Below are 22,155 nucleotides of genomic sequence, written 5' to 3' on the forward strand. Positions count from 1 at the left end.
TTTAAATAACACAATTAGGATAGGCAACTAATAGTAAGTAGTTTTATAGAAATTCTTTATGCTCAATGCTTTCTGCTTTATGCTCATTTTTCAGTATTCAAGCTGCAGTGGTGTGGTTGGGAAGGCCCCCAGAATTTACATGTGCCAGGCAGTGAAGAAACTGTCATACTGTTCACATACCAAAATCTCCCAATATGAGAGCATATTATGCTCTGTAGTCTTAACTATGATCTGTATGCAGTTGAACAGTCTCTTAAAAGTGTACCTTGGCACACCTAAAACACAAGTTAACAATGTTCCAACAATCCAAAAGAGCTCTCTCTATTCACTTGATTGTAGGCATATAATTAGTACATCAGATGTTTGGCATTCAAGATAAAGGGAACTGAAAATAGGAAGAAGAACTAGAGGTTGAAGTCATTTGTAAAGGTCGTGGCTTTAAATCTGACTGCTGCTGTGTATTGACGCATTCTATGGAAGAAAAGTGATACCAAATATATATACTGTTATCATGTACTCGTAAGTATTTTTGAATGTTTATATTTTTCATACATTTGGGAAGAAAACAAATTGACAAAATTAGACAATATGGTAGTACATGTGAATTTCTTTTTCATACAATCTTAATGTCAGCTTTTAAACTCGTTGAATTCTTTAGATCTTGCAGATCCACATTTAAAGAGTTCCATGAATTGTCCTCTCCATATAGAAATTTAAATGACAATTATGTCTCCAACAAGCGGGTAAGGACTATATTGGTTCTCTGTTAATGTTTTGAGATCTCCATTTTAATTCTACACTGTTGAGTTACATATGTGTTGTGATCATGTATTTCACAGAGCTCAAGTGGGCTTATGACATTTCTACTGATAATGGCAACTTTGACCATCCTGGGTGGCTTACTTGCCATCGCTTTATTAGAAAAGATGAAAAATGAAGAAAAGATCAATGAAGTTGTAAATCCAAATGGTCAGCCAGTACAAAATGGTGGTCAAAGTTATGGTGTTGAGAAGAGCAGGTGAGGTAGCTTTTACATCTAGAAAACAAATTAATTTGTGTTTCTCAATTAGTTTACTATTTTCTATTTACACTTAGTGAACAATGGGAGAGTAATGGGGATTTTCTTGATAAATCAGCCTCTGAAGATGTGTCAGAATTATATTTTAATGATGCAACAGTTCAGACAACACTTCTGCTTAATACCTTCATATGATCTATAATTCAAATAAGCTATTTATTCATGACTACATTTGCCATCTATGATCTGTCAATTTCTTACCCCCTTTCCAAACCCCAAAGAATAAGTATTTATTTCGAACTGAACAGGATTGTTCTTGTTGAAAGTATTCCCTGCTGGATGGACTATGGGACCAATGCTACTTTCGGAATACCTTTGTACAAGGCCTGGAAAGATCTTGTCTCTATTGCAACCAGGCAAATTGATGTTGCATCATTCTATTGGTCTCTTACTGGTGAGGACATCGGTGTTAACTCCTCCACTGATCAACCTGCAAGTATTCACCCCTCCTTAAACTGTAAACCTCAAGCTTATATGTATGATTTGCTGATTATACATTTGAACATGCACCAGTGTGTTATATATAGAGCAGTATCTTAAAACTTATGTGATTCTGTTTATAGGGTTTTAAACAATGGAAGCAAACATTTCAGTAATCATAGTTATTTCTCAAAAATCCTGAGTTAACTTGTGTGACAAATATCTTAGATGTTATTCTGTGTTCATAAAGGTACAGATTTAGTTTTTTTTTAATTATTATTTTTTTGGTAAAGTTAATATATTGAGACAGCCCAATATCAACCCACTGTTTATTCAGCATGTGTTTCTGTTTTAGGGTAGAGAAATTCTAGAGGAATTCAAAGCACTGCCAAAGAGAAATGTGTCTGTGAGAGTTGTGACCAGTATCCCCTCTCTAGCGACAAATTCAACAGACTTGCAAGCTCTGAGAGAAAATGGTCATGAATTGTAAACATTGATATTGCCACATTTATATATACCACTTCACTGGGTCTACCAGACATTTTCAGATTGTTTGAATTTTCATTCTTTTTGTAGGAGTACAGGTAAGAAGAGTGAACTTTGGCCATTTGACCAGGGGAGTTCTCCACAGTAAGTTTTGGGTTGTGGACGGGAGACATATCTATATTGGCAGTGCTAACATGGACTGGAGAGCTTTAACCCAGGTACAGACACCCCCCCCCCCTCCCCTTTGAGTCTTGGTTCCTCTTTGTGACAATGGCTGTTGTAAAAATCACTATATAAATAAATTTGACTTTGACCTTTAACTTGATTTGAGCCTTGACTTCTGAAACTAGTTTGAAGCCAATTAAGTTGAGATTTCTTTTTAATGGAGGTCAAGGAAATTGGAGTGGTGCTTTACAACTGCACCAGTCTGGCTGCTGACCTACATAAGATCTTCCAGTCATACTGGGTTATGGGCCAGCACAATGCAACAATCCCACAACCTTGGCCCCCCTACTATGACACCTCCATCAATAAAGAGCAGCCGCTTCACGTGAACCTGAGTGGTGTGCCCAGTAGAGTTTACATCTCGGTAATATTGCTTTATGAGCTTTGTTTTTAGGAAAATATGGCATTTTATTAAAATGAAATCTTATTGCAATAAAATGTTATTTTAATGTTGCTATAGCTACAGGTTGAATCCAGATGGTACCCAGGTTTTGATGGTATCCATGTACTTGGAAAACTTGAATATTAAAATGAGGCAAAGATTATTTGAATGTATCTCACATAATGTTGCTTTAAACATATCCTTCCCCTTCCCCATGGTTTGGTCATCAAAAGATACATATATATTTTTAAAAACAAACAAACAAACAAAACCTATGACCCAGCAGAAACTAATGATCATTGTTGTAGAGTATGCTTGTTTGTAGCTGGTTTCCTTTTGTAACCATTTTATGTATGCCCTAACCCAGGGTTCCCCACCTCAATTCTGTCCGGACTCCCGCACCAAGGACCTGGATGCTATTCTGTCAGCAGTCAGCCAGGCAGAGCAGTTCATTCATGTAGCGGTTATGGAGTATTATCCTGCTTCCAAGTTCTTGTACCACCACAGGTAAGCTGTGATATTCTTCTGACATTTGAATGGCAGCTTCTTCACTTGGAAAATGACTTTATGCTTTTATGTTCAGGTATTGGCCAGTTATTGAAAATGCACTAAAACAAGCAGCATATGAGAAGAATGTTGCAGTACGTCTGCTGGTCAGCTGTGGCCGTGAGAGTGACCCCTCTGTACTGCCCTTTCTCAAGTCACTAAATGCCCTAGACTCCCCATCTAATAATATAAGCATAGAAGTGGTAAGTTGCCAGTTCAGTTCATCTAGAGGTTACTGCCTTTAGTGGATAACAGTATGAATGCAAACTAACAGCACTTAAATGAGGTTTAGGGGCATGGTTCCCAACTGCTTGCATGCAGTTTTAATACATTTATAGTTACTGTAACCTACAATTTGCTCACATGTAGAATTCTAGTATTTTTCCAGTGGAACTTGGTCTGAGCGGCAGCAATGTAGTGAATGTGAATACTGTATTTCCACTTTCTGCAGAGACTCCATATTGTCCCAGTAGCAAACCAGACAGACATCCCCTATGCCAGAATTAACCACAATAAATACATGGTCACAGATAAACTGGCATACATAGGTGAGTTATAAATAGAAGAAGTTATCTGCTTTGTAAATTTTCTCAATTGTTATCAAGTTTCAACTGGTTTCCCCCATAGGGACCTCTAATTGGTCTGCTGACTACTTCAACACCACTGCTGGAGTAGGACTGGTGGTTTCCCAGGATGCTTTATATTCCTCATCACTTGAAGACACATTAGTGGGTCAGCTGAGTGCTGTATTTGACCGAGACTGGGGCTCAGAGTTTGCAGTGCCACTTGAAAAATTGCACCATAACCCTGACTGTGCTTTCTTACTATCATAAAAAAGAGCAACTCACTTCATATATTAAGGAGTCACTTTATTAAATTATGTGAAAAGATGAATGAAATTTTAAGGAAATTTTAAATGTTTCACATTTTATGCTGTTTGTTATGCTATGGCTCTGCAATATATTCTGTGCATCTTTGTTCCTTTAACATTTCCTTTTAACATTTTAAAATAATATTTAGTTGCATATAAATGTTAACTAACTTTAACCATAGATAAAAGGAAGTGATAATCAGAGGTCTATAAAACAAAATGAGCCAAGCTGTCAGCTTTGACTAGCGTGACTATCCAAAAAATAATGAAACAAAGAATCGCATTTTGTATGTATCTTGGCAAACTCCAAAGATTTGTTTCTTTTTATTCTTCATTCTTAGTACTAATCATCATTCCAAGAATTTGTTCGTTTAATTTGCTGATGACCACGACAGATGGCAGTAATGGTTTTATTAGACGGTCACCAAGGTGAAAGGTTATAGGGCAGGGGATTGCAGGGGAAGCAGAAAGCGACGTGTGCTTACTGTAGGAGCAAGCTGCTTGTGTACATTAGCCTCGTTTATAAGGAAAGCGCGCCATGGTGTTGTTAGAGAACGACGCGGTAAGAATGTAACTAAAAGCTCACGCATTGCGTTAGGTTGAATGTATTTTTATTTTGCTAGTCCTAAAGAATTTAGCTACAGCTAAAGTACAGCATACTATGCTAAACAAAATTGATAAGCATTGCTAGCTAGCTAGCAAGCAAGTAAAGCTTTTTGTGCTGAATTTTAGGTAGCGGTAGCTAACTAGCTATATAGTCTTCACTAGCGATGTCTGAATATTTAATGTACCGAATAGAAACATTAACATGAGCTGCGGTAGCTAACGGCAAACAGCCAGGTAAGGTAATACGTTAGTTAGCTAGGTTCGTACGCTATGGTAGATAAAACAGTTACTTTCAAACCACTATATGTTTATCTTTATTTCACCCACAAGCATCGTTGTACAGGTTTCTAGCTGTCGCTATCTAGGTTGGCCAGGGTGAAGTACAAGATACATGTTGCTAAGATTTCTTCGGCTAAGCATGAAGGTCTAAGAGGTGGTGGATCAGTTACTAAAATACCAACGTCTCAGGAAAGTATTAGGCTAATATGACTTTTGTTTAATGCAAAAAAAAACAAACAAACTGGCGCTTTCCTAAGTGTGTGTAATTTTGCGCAAGTCTCTCTTAAACTGCCTGGTGTTGCTATAGGGGTACATAAGAAATGTATCGCTAGCTAGCCAGCCAGTCTGTCTAGATTGGAAAGTTTGTTTGTTTTTTTCCTCCCACCACTAACTTTTTTTTTGTAATTTATTCAAGTTGATAACCAGACGATGGTTATTAAAAGGTATACCATAAGATAGCCAAACTAGCTAGCAAGACAATTTTAGCTACCCTCTAACTGTTTACTTCTCTGCAGTTTTTGACTGAGCTGACTCGACTGTTCCAGAAATGCAGAACTAGCGGAAGTGTCGTCATCACTTTAAAGAAATGTACGTTCCTCATCTTTATGTAATGTGTCGTCATGCTTTCGTATGTTTATATTGGTCAAACACTCGATAGTCACCTAACAGAGAAATTGGTGGGAATATGTACATTGGTTTACGTGCAGATGATGGCAGGACAAAGCCGTTGCCAAGGAAAGGTCACCCAGAGAATTTTGAACCTGCTGACAACAAATGTCTCATCAGAGCTTCAGAGGGCAAGAAAAAAATTAGCACAGTGGTGAGTGCTGATGGTTTGATGAAGGCTTTAACTCCAGATTATTGTGAATGTGTTTGATGATGAAAGTGGTATTGGCATAATATGTAGGTACTCAATACACAGGATATAATAATAATAATAATAATAATAATAATAATAATAATAATAATAATAATAAAAATAAAAAATATCTAGAGCTGTATACATATGGGCTTAAAATTTGATCTTTTCAGGTCAGCACCAAAGAAGTAATAAAATTCCAGATGGTAAGTATTTCCTTTTTTGTACTGCTTTGAAGCTGTTAGAATTCTTTTCTGCATACATTGTACTCTTCTGCATAGAGGCTAGAGTAGCATGTTTCATGTTGAGACTTGCCTAATGGGATCAGTTTTAATCATGCTTGCCAATACCCTATAATATTTGGTCTTCCTTTGGGCCAGTCATATTTTTTACATTTGAAAAATGAGAACTTGAAGATCAAGCAACACTATAAATGAAAGTCTGTCACACTGTTGGGTATTTTCAACCCAGTATTAACTGTGTATTCGATGATGGCAAGAAAATCCAGAATGACACACAAAGGTATGATGGTTGTGATAATTTTACTCATATGTCCAATTGTACTTCATGTCCAGCCTAAACATGAAAGTTTCTGAATTTAATTGTAACTTTATTTATTTATTTATTTATTTATTTATTTATTTTTATTAAAAACATGGTTGGACATGTGCTCATTTTAAGTGTAACGAGCTGTTCCTTAATTGGGTGTTGTTATCCTTATTTCCTCGGCTCAGGCATATTCTAATTTGTTGAGAGCACACATGGATGGCCTGAAGAAGAAGGACAAAAAAAGTAAAAGCAAGAAGACTAAAGCTATGCAGTGATTGATGGAGGAGCTGAACAGGGGAGAGGGGACCTGCTGACTCAACCTGTCCCAGGGGCAGCTTCAGTGATCACCAGTCCTCCCTCATGCCACCTCCTCTGTGTTCAGCCCCCTTCGACTAGCCAGCCGACATCACGGCCTCTCTGTTTCCAGCTATGGCGGCAGACTCAAACTTCGTCAGGCCATCGAGTTGTGGCACTCAACATCAGAGGGAGTAAAGGTGTCTAAATGTTCCACTTTGCTGTCTCATTTCAACAGTGAAAAAGGAGCAAGTGCGCTTTGGGGGGGCTGAACAGTACATCTTCATCCATTCAAATTTGTTCAGCTGGTCAAGAGTAGTGCTCAAGTTGGTGAGGTGGTACTGTATATTATACAGGCTGTGACTGTCTTGCGTTATAGCTTTATCACATTATTTTAACCCATATGATTTAACTGTAATTTTGAAAGGATATTAAAAACTATAATGTCCTCCCCTCATTTCAGAATGTGATTTTCAATGTGTAGGTGTTAACTTGACCAGCAAAGACTGGAAAAATGTTTTTGAAATGAGAAGGAAGAATGCATGCATTCTGTATTTTGGAAATACTTTTTAGTACCCGAGTTATATAGAAATAGTTCCTTTTGTTTTTTGGGTTTGTGTTTGTTTTTTTTTGTTTGTTTGTTTTTTGGGTGGGGGGTGGAAGAGACCTTGCCTTGAATGCGATGTAGTCTTTTACATGTTTTTCCTCGTCCCCTTGTTGTTTAAAACAAACCCAGACAACAGACTGGATTATAAGTATGTTTGTTAGCAAATAGTTAATTCATTTGAGACTTACTGGCTCATTGCACTCTATCAAATATCACAATGTTTGATTAAAGTAGTAACTTATTGAGTCCCAAATTAAATTTTGCTCAGCTCAGTGGTTGAAACAGGCTTGTCTGCCGTACCAATGTACGGTTCAAATTGTTCTTCAGGATACTTTGTGAGCTATATGTTTTGTTTTATTGTTAAATAACTGAAGTCATTGAACAGCTTGATAATTGAATGTTCAAAGAAAGATTACACAATGTAAAACCACTGAATTAAACATTCACAAGTATGTACACAATGAAGTAACAAAACTCTTCTCTGCAAGAGTCAGACACCAGTGTATGAACTGAGCCAAGGTTTGGCTTACAGGGCTGTGTTTCTCTTGTCTGGACGCTCTTTGGTGGACACCATCACATGGTTGTGTTTGGCCCCTTCCTCCTCCAGGTAGCCCTGCTGCATGAGCCCAGTGACATATTGGAATAATGTCTGCCAAATGTAGATAAAAGTAACTTTTTATGCAGAACCAAACTTTTTTTTTTTCTTCTCCAAAGTTAATGTTATATTCAGTTCCAGATTTCAGATCAAGACACGAGTAGGTTACAGTAAGGAAATGGGGTTGTCACTGTCAACTCTTCCATACAAAATGGACTTGACTTTGTCATGAAAATAGTTTGCAAGTACATTCTTTTTAATATGCTTGTTTCATAAGTTTGTGGTATATAACTAATCTAGTAGTTATACAAGTAGTAGTCCCTCCAGGCTGATATACTTACCTTCCAGGCCTTTTCTAGTTCAGGGGTCCATTTGTCTTTCAAAATTGGCCGAACTGCACAAATGAACTCTGCTCCTACGTACTGGATATAAATAACACAGACATGTTAGATTGTGTTTTGCGATGACAGTGCAAGTGGGACGTGTTCAAAATCAGCATTATAGAAACCAAACCCCACTCATAATTTTCTTAAAGTTTATGACTGTAAACCTGACACAATTTATGGTTTAGTCCAAATCCCAGATGTATGTACAGCAGCATAACCTCACTATAATTATTGAATTGTGCTCTGTACATGTTCAGCTAGGGCTCTTAAGTAATATCAAACCATTGGTGTGCATGGGGCCTAAGGTAGGCCTAGTTACTCAGTGTTCTATACAAGAAATCCATGAACTCTTACCCCATAATACTTTGGTGGGGCATTGTAACGATAATGGGTTTTTCCAAGCTCGAGAGCAAGCAAATCTAGTCGATCTAATTCGTCCAATCTGGCCACACTCTTCTCGATGAAAGACATTACTCTGTTTAAACAAAGTGCAAAAACAATGCAAAACAAAAACTTCACAATTGCAAAACCAGTCAGTGTTTCCCCATCATTTCATAGACACTCCAAATATTCAGCCACCCTGGATCCTAACTGTGCTAGTTTACATCATGTGACCTGTTTAAACTATCCTTCTCTGGGTGTGCTGGAGAACTGGCTGCAACATGCAGGACTGTAATGCCTAATTACTGTGACACTGGAATCAAGTGTGAAACTGCCACTTTCCCTCTCAGCCATGCGACTACAATGGATATTTACACTAATGTCCATGAGCAAGGCTGAAGAGCCACTTGGCCTTTTAAGTCGGAGTGAGCATGATGGCTCTGAGCACATGGGGATACAGTGCACTCTTGTCTCACCCCTGAGGCAGCTGTATCTTTTTTGAGGTGAAGCCCCTGAGCTTATTTGGTGTTAATGGCCTTTCATAGGGAATGGAAAAAATAAGATGGATACACTCATGAGCTCAATAAAGTTGCAAATGTACTGCAGTTAGAGTGTATCATTGTGGTGTGAAAGAGGCATGAGGCTGGTTTAGTTTATTTATTTTTTGCTAGTTGTTTCTTATCATAAAGGCTCTTATTTGGATTAGTAATCATTTGTTGTAATGATTTGTTTTTGTCTAATTGTCTGTGATGGTAAAGTACTTCAGTCCATCAAATGAATTATTAATTTCAAGTGATATAGCTGATAGCCTACAATTCCTCCATTTTTGAGCAAACTACTTTATTATAAACACCAACCTTGCAACTCAGTAAAGGTAGCCTAGTTATCTGAAACAAGTGTACAATTAAAGATGAACATGAACAGTTTTGTCAGTCACCCTCTATTCAGTTCCGTTCAATTCAGATTTGTCATTATTCCAATACAGGGCTATACAGCATCCCATTCAGTCTATGACCATAGGACAACTACTGACAGTGGCATATATCTAGATGTTGAACTGGTACAGTTGGTTTAATAAACATAACAGTATTGCTATGGCTGTAATACTGAGAATGGTCTACTACCCAAAACCAATCAGCCAACAGTGTTCCTGAGGTCAGAAACTGACCACTTCTAAAGGATGGCCAACACAAACAGTCCATAATCTGGATTATAGAGTCTATTCGTACTCCAATAAGGTAGATGTTTCTAATAAAGCAGCCAGTGAATGTAGTAAGTACATGGATCCCACATTTTGAGAAAGCACTTTCTTCAGAAGTTAAGATGAAAACTTTGCTTATTTGTCACTCAATTTAAACTGACATACACTTTATTTAATACTGATTGATAACATTATAATAAAAACATAATGGGATGTTCTTGATATTATTTAGAACAATTTGCTCTCCATTGTGGGATTCTGTGAAGCAGCTCACTAGTGGAGAGATGTTGGTCATTAGAAGTGATTTCTGTGACACTGTCTTCAGTTGGGCCAGTCATATTTTTTGCATGTGAAAAGTGAAAACTTAAAGACCAAACACAGCCCTATAAATGAAAGCCTGTCACACTAAATTAATTATTTTCAACCCAGCATTAAATGTATGTATTCAATGATAGCAAGAAACTCAAGAACTACAGATAAAGGTGTAATGGTTGTGAGCCAACCACAGAAAATAATCTTGTACATATATCATACATCCAATTGTACTCAAGATCACATGTCCATCCTAAATATCATGAAAGCTAACAGTTTCTAGATGGTTTTCTCCTCTTGCCCTGCCAGTAGAAAAGACTGACACTTTCCAAAATCTTTGATATATAAAATTCGTCAGTCTTTTTCCTTCAAGCTTGTGTCCTCTACCAGAGGCCTGGGAGCCAGAGAGTCCTGCATAGTATCTTAGCTGTTCCCAGGACTGTGGGAACAGCTGAGATCTCGGATGTTGTTCCTGGTATCTTTCGGGGCCATTCTCCCACTTTGGGGAGAATGGGGTTATAATACGGTCATTTTCCACCACCTTTGGGGGTATATCTAACTTAGACCTTGGAACTTCCCGCCCATATGCCTGTGCAGTGGTTCTGGCAGTACACTATGCCTGCCACTCAGTAATGGCGTTCTATGTACACACTGCCTGCTAGCATCTTGCATCTTGCTGTTATTGTCTCAGGGGCATCTTTGCTCAGCCTGTATTTGGGGTCCTGCTTGGTGTGGTAGATCCCAGCCTCTACTGATCTCGTGTTTAGCGCTTGTTCTGTGCTGCCATGATTAATACCTCTGTGCTGTCTTTCAATCCAGCCTTTTCCAGCCATTGGTAGGATTTCTCCATATCAGCGACTTCCACCATCTGCTGGAAGTACATACTGTGTACAGGTTTTTCCTCCCATGATGGTCCCTGCTCCTTGTCATTTCCATCCTCCTTGTGTTTCTGCTGTCTGAAGTACTCACTCAGCACTTTGTCACTTGGGGCCATTATCGTGGTGTATTCCTGGATCTTGGTTGTTTCATCCTAGATAGTGGCTCTGATGCTAACTAGTACTCGGCCCCCCTCCTTCCACTTAATGTGCAGTCTCAGAGTGCTGGATTTGGTATGATACCCTCCATGCATTGTGAGGAGTTTCCTTGTTTAAATGTCAGTGGCTTCTATCTTCTCCTTAGGCCATCTTATTATGCCAGCAGGATACCTGATTACTGTTGGGGCATAGGCGTTGATGGCTCAGATCTTGTTATTCCCATTCAGCTGATTTCTCAGGACTTGCCTCACTCTTTTCAAGTTACCAATTGCGGATGTTGGAACACTGAGGTACTAGTTGTTTTGGAGTTAGTCTAGATGTTGGATTTTGAAGTGGGTTACAACACTGACTTTTTCATTTATTATATATATATATAAAATCAATGGATAGAAGGTGTGGATAGACAATCACATTTAAAAATAATACTTGTAATGATGCTTTACATTATTGTTTTTATTTTGTATAATGTATATCTCTATTACCAAAAACATCTGTGGCTTTGGAGCGTACGTTTCAATATAAAATATATATAATGAATCATAAATGGATAACATGCTTTAGTGACCGCTTTATTTTACACAGAGTCTTCTACGGCTTGGTAGTCTGTCCATCTTAGCCATGATTAACATTTATAATAAACAGTTTTATGCTAGGTTTAAGTAATTAAATAATTAATTAATGTATTAATGGAATTAATTAAATAGTAATTGAAAAAAAAATAAAGTATATAAAATATATAGCACTTTTGCTGACTATTGCTAACTAGCCAAAAGCTCCCCCATGGCAATCTCCATTGCAATGTTTCACTGTAGACATTGTCTTCTGCCAATTAGGTAGGCATTGCCCAATCAAGTTACATCAGTACTGAAGTGCAGTTTGCTGATTGAGTACTGTTTGAAGTACTAGGCTCTATTTCAGTTGTTTATCTTTACAACTGGTGGAGTATCAAAAGCAGTGGATTCCTATGGGAGGATGGAGGGATGAAAAAGGAAGAACAATGAGTGAAGGAAAATAAAGATGAGTAATGAAAAAGACAATAGTGAGTGTAGAAGAAGAGATAAAAGAACAACAGAAATAAAAGAACAGCAAGTTGGCGTTTGGCCAACTCAAATGCTGTATGTTTTGTTCAATTTAATGCCATTTGATTTGAAAGAATTTCAAGTACCAAATGTGTTTACTTATATTTGCAAAACAAAATCCACAAAAATCCAAAATCCTTACTTCCTTTGCTCACAGCATAGCACAGCATTTAGTGTGTTTTCCATTCCAGTGTGTCTGTTTTAAGTCATGAAATGCTTGATAATTAAGTGAAAAGTTGCATCAAGTGTGTGAGATCAGAGATGCATAGTGGCCTACAATGCCATAGCTCTCTAGGTGTGGGTTTGAGTGGTACTGCTGTGAGAAATCATTCCACACTTTTAATGGGTGACACAGTGCAATGCAAAGGTGCTCCCTCCAGAGGGCAGTACTGACCGGAGACCATGAGCACGCAGCTCCTTGCTGGTCCGCAACTTCTCCAAGTCCTGCACATCACGGAACAGGAAGAAGACATCTTTGCACTCTGGATGGGTCTCGAACAACCTATTGAAAATGCAACACTAGGTGAGAGTTAGTATGCTTTGAGTGCATGTATAACAACCGACGAGCCAGAAAAAGAGTGCCGAACCAGGTGCCAAGATTTTATTGAACAGCAACAGTAATTCGAAAAACAGGTATGGGTCGATAATTCTGATAGACAAAAGTGGCCAGGCAAACAAAGCAAAGACAGTCCAATCCTGTGGTGAATAAACAGAAACAAGGTCAAGAACTAGGCAGAAGAATGCAGACATGAGAACACTCAGAATTAAACTAGACTAAAGATTGGCAAGACTTCACAACTGCACTATGCCACCGGCGTGTCTTAAATACGTTGCCTCTGAATTAATTGGTCACAGGTGAAGGCTAGGATGACAGACAGACAAGGGGGAGGGTGCTCAGTACTCAGGTGAGCCTAACCTCTGATGGCCAGAGGTGGCACCCTCTCGAGCTGGTGTGGCATGTCAGCGATCATATTGACTACACACAGTATTTGATAATAGTTTCATTTGCCTAACTAGTAAGTATTATTGCTATTGATTATGAAGACTCTGTTTATTTAGAACTTTAATATGAATACGAGGACCCAGTTGTGACAAAGGCCTCATTTACATAGGAACCTTGTGGTGACAACATAAACCATCAAAAGCAGCTTTAATTAACACATGCCTCCTTGCATAAGGAGGTTACTAAATGATGACTTAAACCTAAATTTACAGGTCTTTAATCTTGTTGCACTCTTCATTCCATTCCAGAGATGTTGAGAATAAATAAAGTTGGCGTGATGCAAGTCAACAGTAATTTTCCATAAGTTTTAGTCCTGAGAACAGTATCTATTTGCTTTAAACCATATTTAAGTTCTTTAAACCCCAGTTTAAAATTGAATTAAGGAATATTCAGAACATATTTGCAGTAATGTTTTCTAAACAGATAAAACTGATGAATTTCAAACATATTGATTGGCACATGCCCATTAAGTTCTCATTATAACACAGTGGACAGTATGTTAACATGGAATATATGTGGTAAAGGAACACTCAAAAAAAATAGTCCATACAAAATAAACATTGTGTTATTATACACAACACCTAGTGATTAATAAGGTAACAAAAGCATCATAAAGGATTGTTAACTGTTATCTGAAAAGAAGTTCAATTTACCACTAAGGAAGTGAAATGTGACTCAAGGTTGGTGCAATGCAGTCTGAACTGGGATAAACCAGGTCACATGTTTAAAAAGAGCTCTTTTGAGACATGCAGTTACCATATAATTGACCATATAATTGTAATACCAGTGCACAAACTAGACATAAGAATAATTACAATGCTACCCTTGTATAGAATGATATTTATCCAGGCTTACATCTAAAAGAAAAACAACAAAACTCATAACTACTTAGATTACAAGCAATACTTTCCAGAAGACTTTACCTGACATACTGCACCACAGAACTCAAATTAGGCACTAATGCATCTGAAATATTGGGAGTACTGAAATATTGTTCTTCCTACTATGGCAAGCAAGTAAGATAAATTTGGGATCAAATGTATTAGTTTGTCATGCATCTATCATGCAAGTAATTAAAATGTTTGATCAGATAAGAGGTTTGAAAGACTTCACAAATATCCTTCCTCTTATAAAGGTAGCACCATACAAACCAAACCTATTTCAAATCAAAGCTGTAGCTACAGAGAAAAATGGAAATTGAAGCACGTAAGCGCAGAGGCATTGCACTTTCTAGATTGCTCCGCCACCTCACCTCTTCTTTCTCTCCGTCTGCCTGGCTGACCACTGAGATCACTGGTTCCCTTCCCCATGAAGTGTTTATGATCCTCCATGGTCTTTGACACAGGTGCGTTTAAGCCACAGCCGGTTGGCATGTGAAAAGAAACCTTGGAGAGAGAGGCACCCACAATGGCAGCCAGCTGACCTCAAGTTGTTAGCTGCTGTGGTTAGAATCAAATAGAAGAATATAATGAATTTTTGACTTTTTCAATTGCTATGATTTGTTAGATCCTTCCAGACATAAGAATTATTCATCTCTGTATCAGGTCCTGGAGTGAATCTCATAATAATTCATAGTTGTAATGGTTGAATGGAATTCAGACGCTTGCATATTATGATGTCGGATATCAACTCACTTGGGTAAAGCGAGAATGTAATTAATAAACAGGCAGAAGTTAGAGTCCATGCAGAGCTATTGCAACAAGGCAATGTTTCTGAATCGATGTCAGGGACATGTGTGGGTTGTAACCAGTGTAACAATAAATAGGCAACATACTTAAAGAGCAAAACCAAATGTATTCCAAATTAAAGGCAAAAGTCTAAAATGCCAGAATAGCAAACCGATAAAAATGTTCAGTATGCATATTAGTAGTGGCAATCTTCACAATGTAGAAATGTCACAGCTCTGCTTAAATGCAATAAAGTGAAGGAGAGTCTGATAAGAATCAATATCCTGGAGATGCCAAGGTGGACATCTGGCGGTTTCCTGAGGCATCATGGGAATTGGAGTTCTAATGGCTAGGGTAGGGCAGTGTAACAGTAGTGATATTCAGTCTAGTTTAATAGGCTACTACCTCACCAGAATAAAACACTTTAACCTCTACTAGCCTTAGTACCATTTAGCGTCATTGTGGAAAAGAATAAAACAAACAAACAAACAAAAAAAACCCTTCACACATTTTTATAAAACACATTTAATAAATATACAATACTAATGTAACATTTTACATTATTCAGTATATTCATGGGCTCATATCTATGAACTTGTGTATTTATAGAAGTATTGGTTCTGTGCTATCTGTCTACTGTCTAGAATGTCTCACAAAAAGCTGCCAGTGAATAGGGTAATGTGCCTCTCAATTTCCATTCTAATCATATCTGTTCATTAAAGAAATACCATGATTGACACTCAAAACTCATTTTTAACTGCTTTCATAAGCATCTGGTAATGTACAAATAACTAATATATCAGCAAAGAAATGTTTTCCCAAATTGACAAAAATAGTAAGTGTTTTTGAATTACATATTTTTACCAGGCTATCAATATATATATAATTTCATTGTTTGATGTCTGCCTTAGGTTTCTTGATTATGCTCACAAAAAAAGAATAAATTAGAACATTGAATTGGACAGCCAAATGAACCAAAATTAACCACTCTGTTCTGTATTTAATTGAATTAGCTCTAACTCTATTATAAAATATGATTGTGGCTTTAATACAAACCTGCATGCATGAAAAGTAAATGTAATGTTTTCCTTGTCTAGAATTGTAATTATCCTAGATCAATAAAAAAAAAAAGCTTTGTCTAACTAGATCAGAGTCATAAGACTTCAAATAAGGATATTATAAAAATATAATTCAATCTAGTAAAACATTTTCTTCTTTCTAAAAAAATTTTTCTTTGTTTTTGGCAAATATCTATCAGACCAGTCAATTTTTCCACTGTGGTGGAAAAGGCAACCTTATAATACAAACCCTCCTCTTCAGTTTAGCACATTCCATGCAGAGTCCTGACTGGCCTGTATGCTCCGGTGGCTATGTCCATCCGGGAGAGTTCTAAACAGTCTGTGTGATTGGTGAAAGGTTCTTTCTAAGTCCGCAGAACTTCCATATTTACAGCTAAGTGGAAACATCCTTGATGACTAAAATCTTTAGCCAGTAAAGCACTGTGCAGTCTTCACCACCTGTAGCAAAGAACTGAAAAATGTCCTGGACTTAGCCTGTCCACTGAAACCCTATGTGAACGGGTTTTGTCTAAGCCAATGCTGAAAACCCTAGTCACGATCACTCTTTCTAAGCAGGCTTATGTTGTGTGAGAAAACACAGTCTATCTTATTAGCACCATCACACTGCTCCAGGCTCAAGAATTGAAAAAAAAAAAAAACCTGTCTGAGAATATTGACATGGGTACCGTGTTCATGTCACACAATGACCGGCATCCTCCAGTGAAGCCCCAAGCCATGCTATGACAGCCTGTCTAGATATTTACAGAGATGAGTGATCTGCAAGCCTGTCTCCCAGCCATTGTCTTTTTTTGCATATGGTAATGCTAAATGTGTACTTGTGTCCTGCACTGTAGTATGGTGGCACCAACCCTATTACACTACAAAATGAATATGTTGGCAGTGTTTTTTCCTCTTTTTGCACCGTCAAGGATGAGTGCATGCATGACCTCTGGCTTATGCTTGCTCTTATGTCTCACAGTAGGAGTGCATAGAAGCGATAACCTGCTTGGATGTGTTTAACTCAGGTTTGTCTAAGGACTGATTGTCTCGTAGACTACCTAAACGACAATCTCAAAACAGCACATATTTTGGGCTGTTAGTTTCAGTTTGCTCTCAAGGACAGACAAACATTATGCAAACATTGTACTAATTGTCAGGTTGCGTTTGGGCATTCAATTGCTGGTTCTCTTTCTGAGAAACCTTTTTCAGAAATAACTGATTATTTATAGTCATAATCATATAAAGATATTATAGACATTGTAGTTATAGCAGCTATCCTGTTTTTATTTTGTAAAAACCTTTTTTTAAATAACATTTGTTTTGATGTTGCTAATGTTTTTCCTGACAGCACCTGGTCTGCCTCCATCAAAAATATTGTGGATTGTCAGGCAGAGACAATCGCTGCTCTCATTCTCTTCCAGTGATTATTTCTACTCTGATTTATCTCAGCATTGTAAAGACCTGTTGGCTGATAGTTGGAACACAAACCCATTTTCTCAGAGTGACAGCCATGGCCATTGCCATTGTTGTATGGGGAGGGAGACAGCAACATATGTTTTTTTCCCAATACTTCTTTTCAGATGATCTGTTGTGCACTTCATCACAGGGTGATATCTGAGATTGGCCAGTGTTTATGTTGTGCCACATGGGAGAAAGAAGGAACCTTGCAGCCATTCACACCTGTTGAAAGCACAGCCAAGTTTGTTCTTTTGGTATCCCAGCATACCACAGTGCCAGCATGGTCAAGTACATCTCTAAGGAAGAAGAGCTTTACTCTGGCTGAGCTGGATAGGAACTGTAAGATGTTGATAGATAACACAGGTTGTGCCTGTTGATAGAAAACCACGGGTTTCCAAAGATGCAGTACTGCAGTAGAAAATAAAAAATGTGTACACATGCTTCCTGTGTTGTCTCTATAAGAAATGTTCTAAATATTTTTTACAATAAACTTCAATGTAGTGTAAAAATCAATCAGTCAAAAGAAACTTTAATCACACATCTAGGAATTGGGAATGTGTCTGTGATACATTTTAAGATCATTAAATTCTCCAGCCCCAGCTGGACTGATTGCATAATGGAAAAACAATACATACGTCTCCTCATGGTAAATTACCGGCTTTGAAATTCAGTGAAGCTTATCTAATTGCATTGACATTTGTATATATTAAATTTGGTAAAAGCTGTAGTCATCCACCTTGGCAGAAGTTAGCCAAAGATATTTTCTTTAAAGCACACCACAAACCCTGTCTTCAGTGTTCTTTCAAAACATTTATATTACAGCTACCGGAAGGTGAGATGTATTTCACCAAATCTTACAAAAACGTTCTGATTTATAATTGTTGATTCTACTTTTATTTTAGCATTGTTCATTTTTATTTCCACCACTATCCCACTGTCTTAAATAACTTAATTTGTTTGGTCGCCGTGAACAAAAAAGGAATACATCTTTGATAAAGTTTCATAGCTCATCCAGTGGTATAAAAGACTGGTCAAAAGTTCAGCTAAAATTCGACGTGGAAAGCTTCCAAGGACCGACGCCGAACACGTCACTACAGATACCAAAAATGTTACTAGTGCATTTTACTGTAACACCAAGATTAAAATTTATACTATAATTTATTTACAACCAGGGAAGAGAATATTCAGATTAGGCACCAAAATAAGATATGGTTCCTCTTTGAGAATATAAAGGATTTAGCGTATTTAAATATTTTGTTTGTAGTGACAAATGGCCTACTATTGGGTACCTTTCAATAATTAAGTCTTATCAATAATTTACATACATTTTGGATTTCTTACCTGACAAACATGATTATTCCAACTTTTGCGATATCCTCTTGTATAACTTTCCACGATTCCTTGATCATTTCGATCTGCTCGTCGGCGAGATGCGCGACGGCATCATCTTCATTCCGTGGTTGTGTCTGTTGCTTGGGTATCAAACCCAATCCAGATATAGCGCAGCCCATTCTTAACGCCAGAAACTCTTAAGCGTAAAACAGTTACCTGGAAGGTTACACGGATTCTAGCTTTGTTGCTATTTATTGATTCTGCGACAGTTTGGGTGCCTTATCTACAGCAGACGACTAGCGCACTTGCATCCCATTGACAGCCATGGTAGCCGCGACGTGTCACCGAGCGCTCAGTTGTTCAGTCCGGAGATGTACAGTTAACAACCTGTAACATATGGAGGGGAGGCGCGTAACGTCTTAATTTAATAACGAACAAGCAGATATTAAGAACTCTCCCGACATGTCAAACACTAACGCTTCTTTTCGGTGCAACAATTTCAGTTATTTAAAAATAATGTTTTTATGAATGACACATTTTCCCCACCCAAGTCCCGTAATTAAAATCTGTTTTCGAATTCTAATACAAATAAACCATATTGTTATTATACCTTTCCGTCACCAAAGTTGTCTGCTAATTTATTTTCTCAACACCCAGACATCCCTGACATAAAAAAGAAAATTAGCAATCGATGCCATATGCGTGGCAACAAAACGTGAGATAAAAGCTCTGTTGCAGTGTATTGAAATCGTCCGCAGAGATAAATACTGATACTCAGCAGGCTGGGTAAACAGTTTCTGGATCATCGTTATATTTTCAAGACTTAGGCAAAATGGAGACTGCATCGGTGGCTTTGGAATGAGGAATTATAACATTTCTACAAATTACAGGCATGACTATTGTGCATTCAATGTGTAACCTTTTAATAAATATTGAGGATTATGCCTTAATTTACAAGGTGTGTGAGGGACGAGGCTCCAGAACAACCCATGGAGGAACACAGGATCCACACTAGGCTTAGATGGGCATCTATTCAGTGTGAAGCATTCATTAGTGTCTCATCTCAACTTGATAATATCCCAAACCATTCCATTATGCCAAATATGTAAAAATAAATTTAGAACAATGCCTATGGTAATTATATAACATCCTTAAAAGCATGTTATCAAATACAGAACACACAATTTGCATAATACAACATGAAACAATTCATTTGAATTAATAACTGCATAGTTAATTAACCAGCCTAGTAAGCCTACTTAAAATTGTGTAGACAATAGTATATAAATCCATAGCAGGTTACTGAGGTATGGTGGTGTGATGGACAACTTTTTTACTCGACTTTATACTGCTGATTTTAGCTTTTCAGATGTGAGAAATGTAGAATTAAAAAAAATAATAAATCTGGTACCTTAAGTGTATAAAGCGCACCAAAGTGAGCTCTTCTCCCCTCTTGTCTACTGATTATGTTTAATTGGAACAATGCCGCAGTTATCCATCATTAGTGTGGAGTGCCAGCGTTCCCCTTTCACCCCCAGTGCTTATACGCAGAGAATGCAAAAAGACCTGGCAGTGTGTCTACTTTATACATCTTTCAACTATACCTCTTAAATCTATACAAACTGTCTACCACAATGTGTAATCTTACTAATTAACATGTAAGATGTAAAGCATCACGCTTACTTGTTTTTATAAAATACATACTCTAAACTGTCGGAAAATAAGACATGACAATAGCTCTGGCCATTAAACAATCCAACATGCAAAGTCAGAGGAAGTGATTACACTGTAATACATAATGGGCAAAATTGGACTTATTTTGATTTGCAAAGTGGTAGGCCAAAGTGAAGGAGAATTTACGATAGCCTTGATGCTAGCTTTATCCTCCACTATAATCCACTATAATACAGCAGACTGCTGCATATGTAATTGCTGTTATGGAGATTTTGCTATTGCCCAAGTCAGAGAGCAACAGGTACAGTAATAAGAAAAAGTAAAGGTCACGATATATACCCCCAAAATACATATCCCATTATAAAATATTAAGAGGTAAATTTCTCCTGAGTAGAGGCACCAGTGTCAGTTCATGCACAAACCTAACAGAAGTATTATACACAGAAACAAAATGTAAGAAAATACTAATATACACAATTACACAACAGCAATTTTATATACACTTCTTTTATGATCTGATGTCTTTCATTTCCCAATCAGCCAATACAGCATAACCATATAAGTGGAATGGTTTAGAACCCCAGCACTTTCACTCTTAAAAACAGCCAAGTTGGATAATGAACACATGAATGCTTATGCCAAAACTACATAATTCATGCCCACCTTTACCCATGCTACTTGCACACAATGTGCCATTGTTTTGTTAACAGTCACTTGTCAAGACTAAAAGCCATTCACCAGATTTGTTCATGGTCCATCAGCTAAGGTTTTGGAATTTCTCACACAGGTTTCTGACCAGACTGTTCTCAGTGTTTGTCAGTGACTTCACTGGACATTCTCTGCCACTGTCCAACCACGTATGTGACCTCAAGTCTTCTGTTTTACCCTTTATTTCACCTGGCAGGTCAAGATTAGCATCAAATCCCATTTGGTTCTCCTCAGTCATCATCTTCTCTTGCCTCACTTCCAGGCCACTCTCCTCTGCCTCAGCCCCGATAATCCTTTCGACTATAATAATCTTGCTTTCATTGGGCATGGTTGCCTGACCAGAGATGTAATAACTCCTTTGGGCTTCTGGAAGGTTTTGCTGTGATTTTAAATGAAGTGGTCCCAGAACGTGGTCGAAAGAGCTGGCTGCATACAGTTTAGCCACACCCTGGCATACAGGTCCCTCGCAAGCTGCTGTGCCTTTACTTGGTGTTTTGTGGGGTTCTATGCTGTTACAAACTGGGGTGGAGCAGGAGCAACTCCGTCGGGCTATGGGTTGATTGGGTCCAGGCTTACGTATTCGATCTGGGACAGAACAGCTACGGCTAATTGGGAGTATGTGAGGTGCAGAGCGCTCTTGACTGTATTGTGAGTATTTGGAACGCAACTCTCTTACATCTGGCCAGTGGAAGTTCTCAGTGTAGACTGGACTCAGTGGACCCTGAGCAAGTGATCTGCTCTGAGACTGCAGTTTAGGACTGCCCAAGGAGCAAGAGCTGGGAGATGGACTGTAGGGTCTCACGTCTTTGTGCTCACATGAACCAAACGACAGCATCAGGTTCTGCATACCTGTACATATTTAAAAAACATGTTTAAAAGTCAAGTGTGAAATGGAAAATTAAAGTAAAATAAGGCATTTTCCCAATGAAAAAAAGGAGAACGAGGCAGCAGCATGATCAGTGGAAAATACAAAATTCAAGATTCTGGATCTCTGAACTATGTTAGAAAACCAACAATATTTACATATATTACAATATATACAGTATTTGCAGATATATTTTATAT

The 22,155-nt window shown here is 37.8% G+C and overlaps 4 protein-coding genes across 13 annotated transcripts in view; 2 read left to right on the top strand and 2 right to left on the bottom strand.

The window, feature by feature from the left end:
• The first annotated feature begins 339 nt into the window (after positions 1-339).
• Positions 340-4,365, top strand: LOC113571351 (5'-3' exonuclease PLD4). The gene is made up of 11 exons (XM_027000235.2): positions 340-519; positions 659-743; positions 840-1,018; positions 1,327-1,510; positions 1,854-1,974; positions 2,075-2,202; positions 2,373-2,573; positions 2,959-3,098; positions 3,175-3,340; positions 3,589-3,685; positions 3,765-4,365. The coding sequence occupies exons 1-11, from the start codon at positions 512-514 to the stop codon at positions 3,968-3,970; spliced, it is 1,515 nt and encodes a 504-aa protein (XP_026856036.2). The 5' UTR covers positions 340-511; the 3' UTR covers positions 3,971-4,365.
• Positions 4,366-4,434: 69 nt separating this feature from the next.
• Positions 4,435-7,052, top strand: srp14 (signal recognition particle 14). The gene is made up of 5 exons (XM_027000237.2): positions 4,435-4,570; positions 5,409-5,481; positions 5,601-5,713; positions 5,926-5,958; positions 6,487-7,052. Exons 1-5 carry the CDS (start codon positions 4,547-4,549, stop codon positions 6,574-6,576), a joined length of 333 nt encoding a protein of 110 aa, XP_026856038.1. The 5' UTR covers positions 4,435-4,546; the 3' UTR covers positions 6,577-7,052.
• Positions 7,053-7,714: 662 nt separating this feature from the next.
• xgb (x globin) lies at positions 7,715-19,020 on the bottom strand. Its single transcript, XM_027000236.2, has 5 exons — positions 18,718-19,020; positions 12,585-12,692; positions 8,538-8,658; positions 8,139-8,219; positions 7,715-7,851 (listed from the first exon to the last, which is right to left on the bottom strand). Exons 1-5 carry the CDS (start codon positions 18,885-18,887, stop codon positions 7,729-7,731), a joined length of 603 nt encoding a protein of 200 aa, XP_026856037.1. The 5' UTR covers positions 18,888-19,020; the 3' UTR covers positions 7,715-7,728.
• Positions 19,021-20,385: 1,365 nt separating this feature from the next.
• The window catches only part of LOC113571348 (pleckstrin homology domain-containing family G member 3), a 37,095-nt gene continuing 35,325 nt past the window's right edge, over positions 20,386-22,155 (bottom strand). For all 10 annotated transcript variants that reach the window (XM_035532813.1, XM_027000223.2, XM_027000222.2 and 7 more), the window contains one exon: positions 20,386-21,939. In XM_035532813.1, the coding sequence (XP_035388706.1) occupies positions 21,140-21,939 (800 nt within the window). In that variant the 3' untranslated portion in view covers positions 20,386-21,139. The remainder of the gene's footprint in view (positions 21,940-22,155) is intronic.

Source organism: Electrophorus electricus, chromosome 13, assembly GCF_013358815.1.
Source record: "Electrophorus electricus isolate fEleEle1 chromosome 13, fEleEle1.pri, whole genome shotgun sequence".
NCBI lineage: Eukaryota > Metazoa > Chordata > Actinopteri > Gymnotiformes > Gymnotidae > Electrophorus > Electrophorus electricus.

Bases quoted from the DNA above. Each gene is read 5' to 3' on its own strand.
- LOC113571351 (XM_027000235.2), top strand. The intron at 744-839 runs GTAAGGACTATA...TGTATTTCACAG, and splicing joins ATTATGTCTCCAACAAGCGG to AGCTCAAGTGGGCTTATGAC. The intron at 3,099-3,174 runs GTAAGCTGTGAT...TTTTATGTTCAG, and splicing joins AAGTTCTTGTACCACCACAG to GTATTGGCCAGTTATTGAAA.
- srp14 (XM_027000237.2), top strand. From the start codon at position 4,547: ATGGTGTTGTTAGAGAACGACGCG. The intron at 5,714-5,925 runs GTGAGTGCTGAT...TGATCTTTTCAG, and splicing joins AGAAAAAAATTAGCACAGTG to GTCAGCACCAAAGAAGTAAT. The intron at 5,959-6,486 runs GTAAGTATTTCC...TCCTCGGCTCAG, and splicing joins AAGTAATAAAATTCCAGATG to GCATATTCTAATTTGTTGAG.
- xgb (XM_027000236.2), bottom strand. From the start codon at position 18,887: ATGGGCTGCGCTATATCTGGATTGGGTTTGATACCCAAGCAACAGACA. The intron at 8,659-12,584 runs GTCAGTACTGCC...TTGTTTAAACAG, and splicing joins CTGCGTGCTCATGGTCTCCG to AGTAATGTCTTTCATCGAGA. The intron at 8,220-8,537 runs GTAAGAGTTCAT...ATTTATATCCAG, and splicing joins CCCCACCAAAGTATTATGGG to TACGTAGGAGCAGAGTTCAT.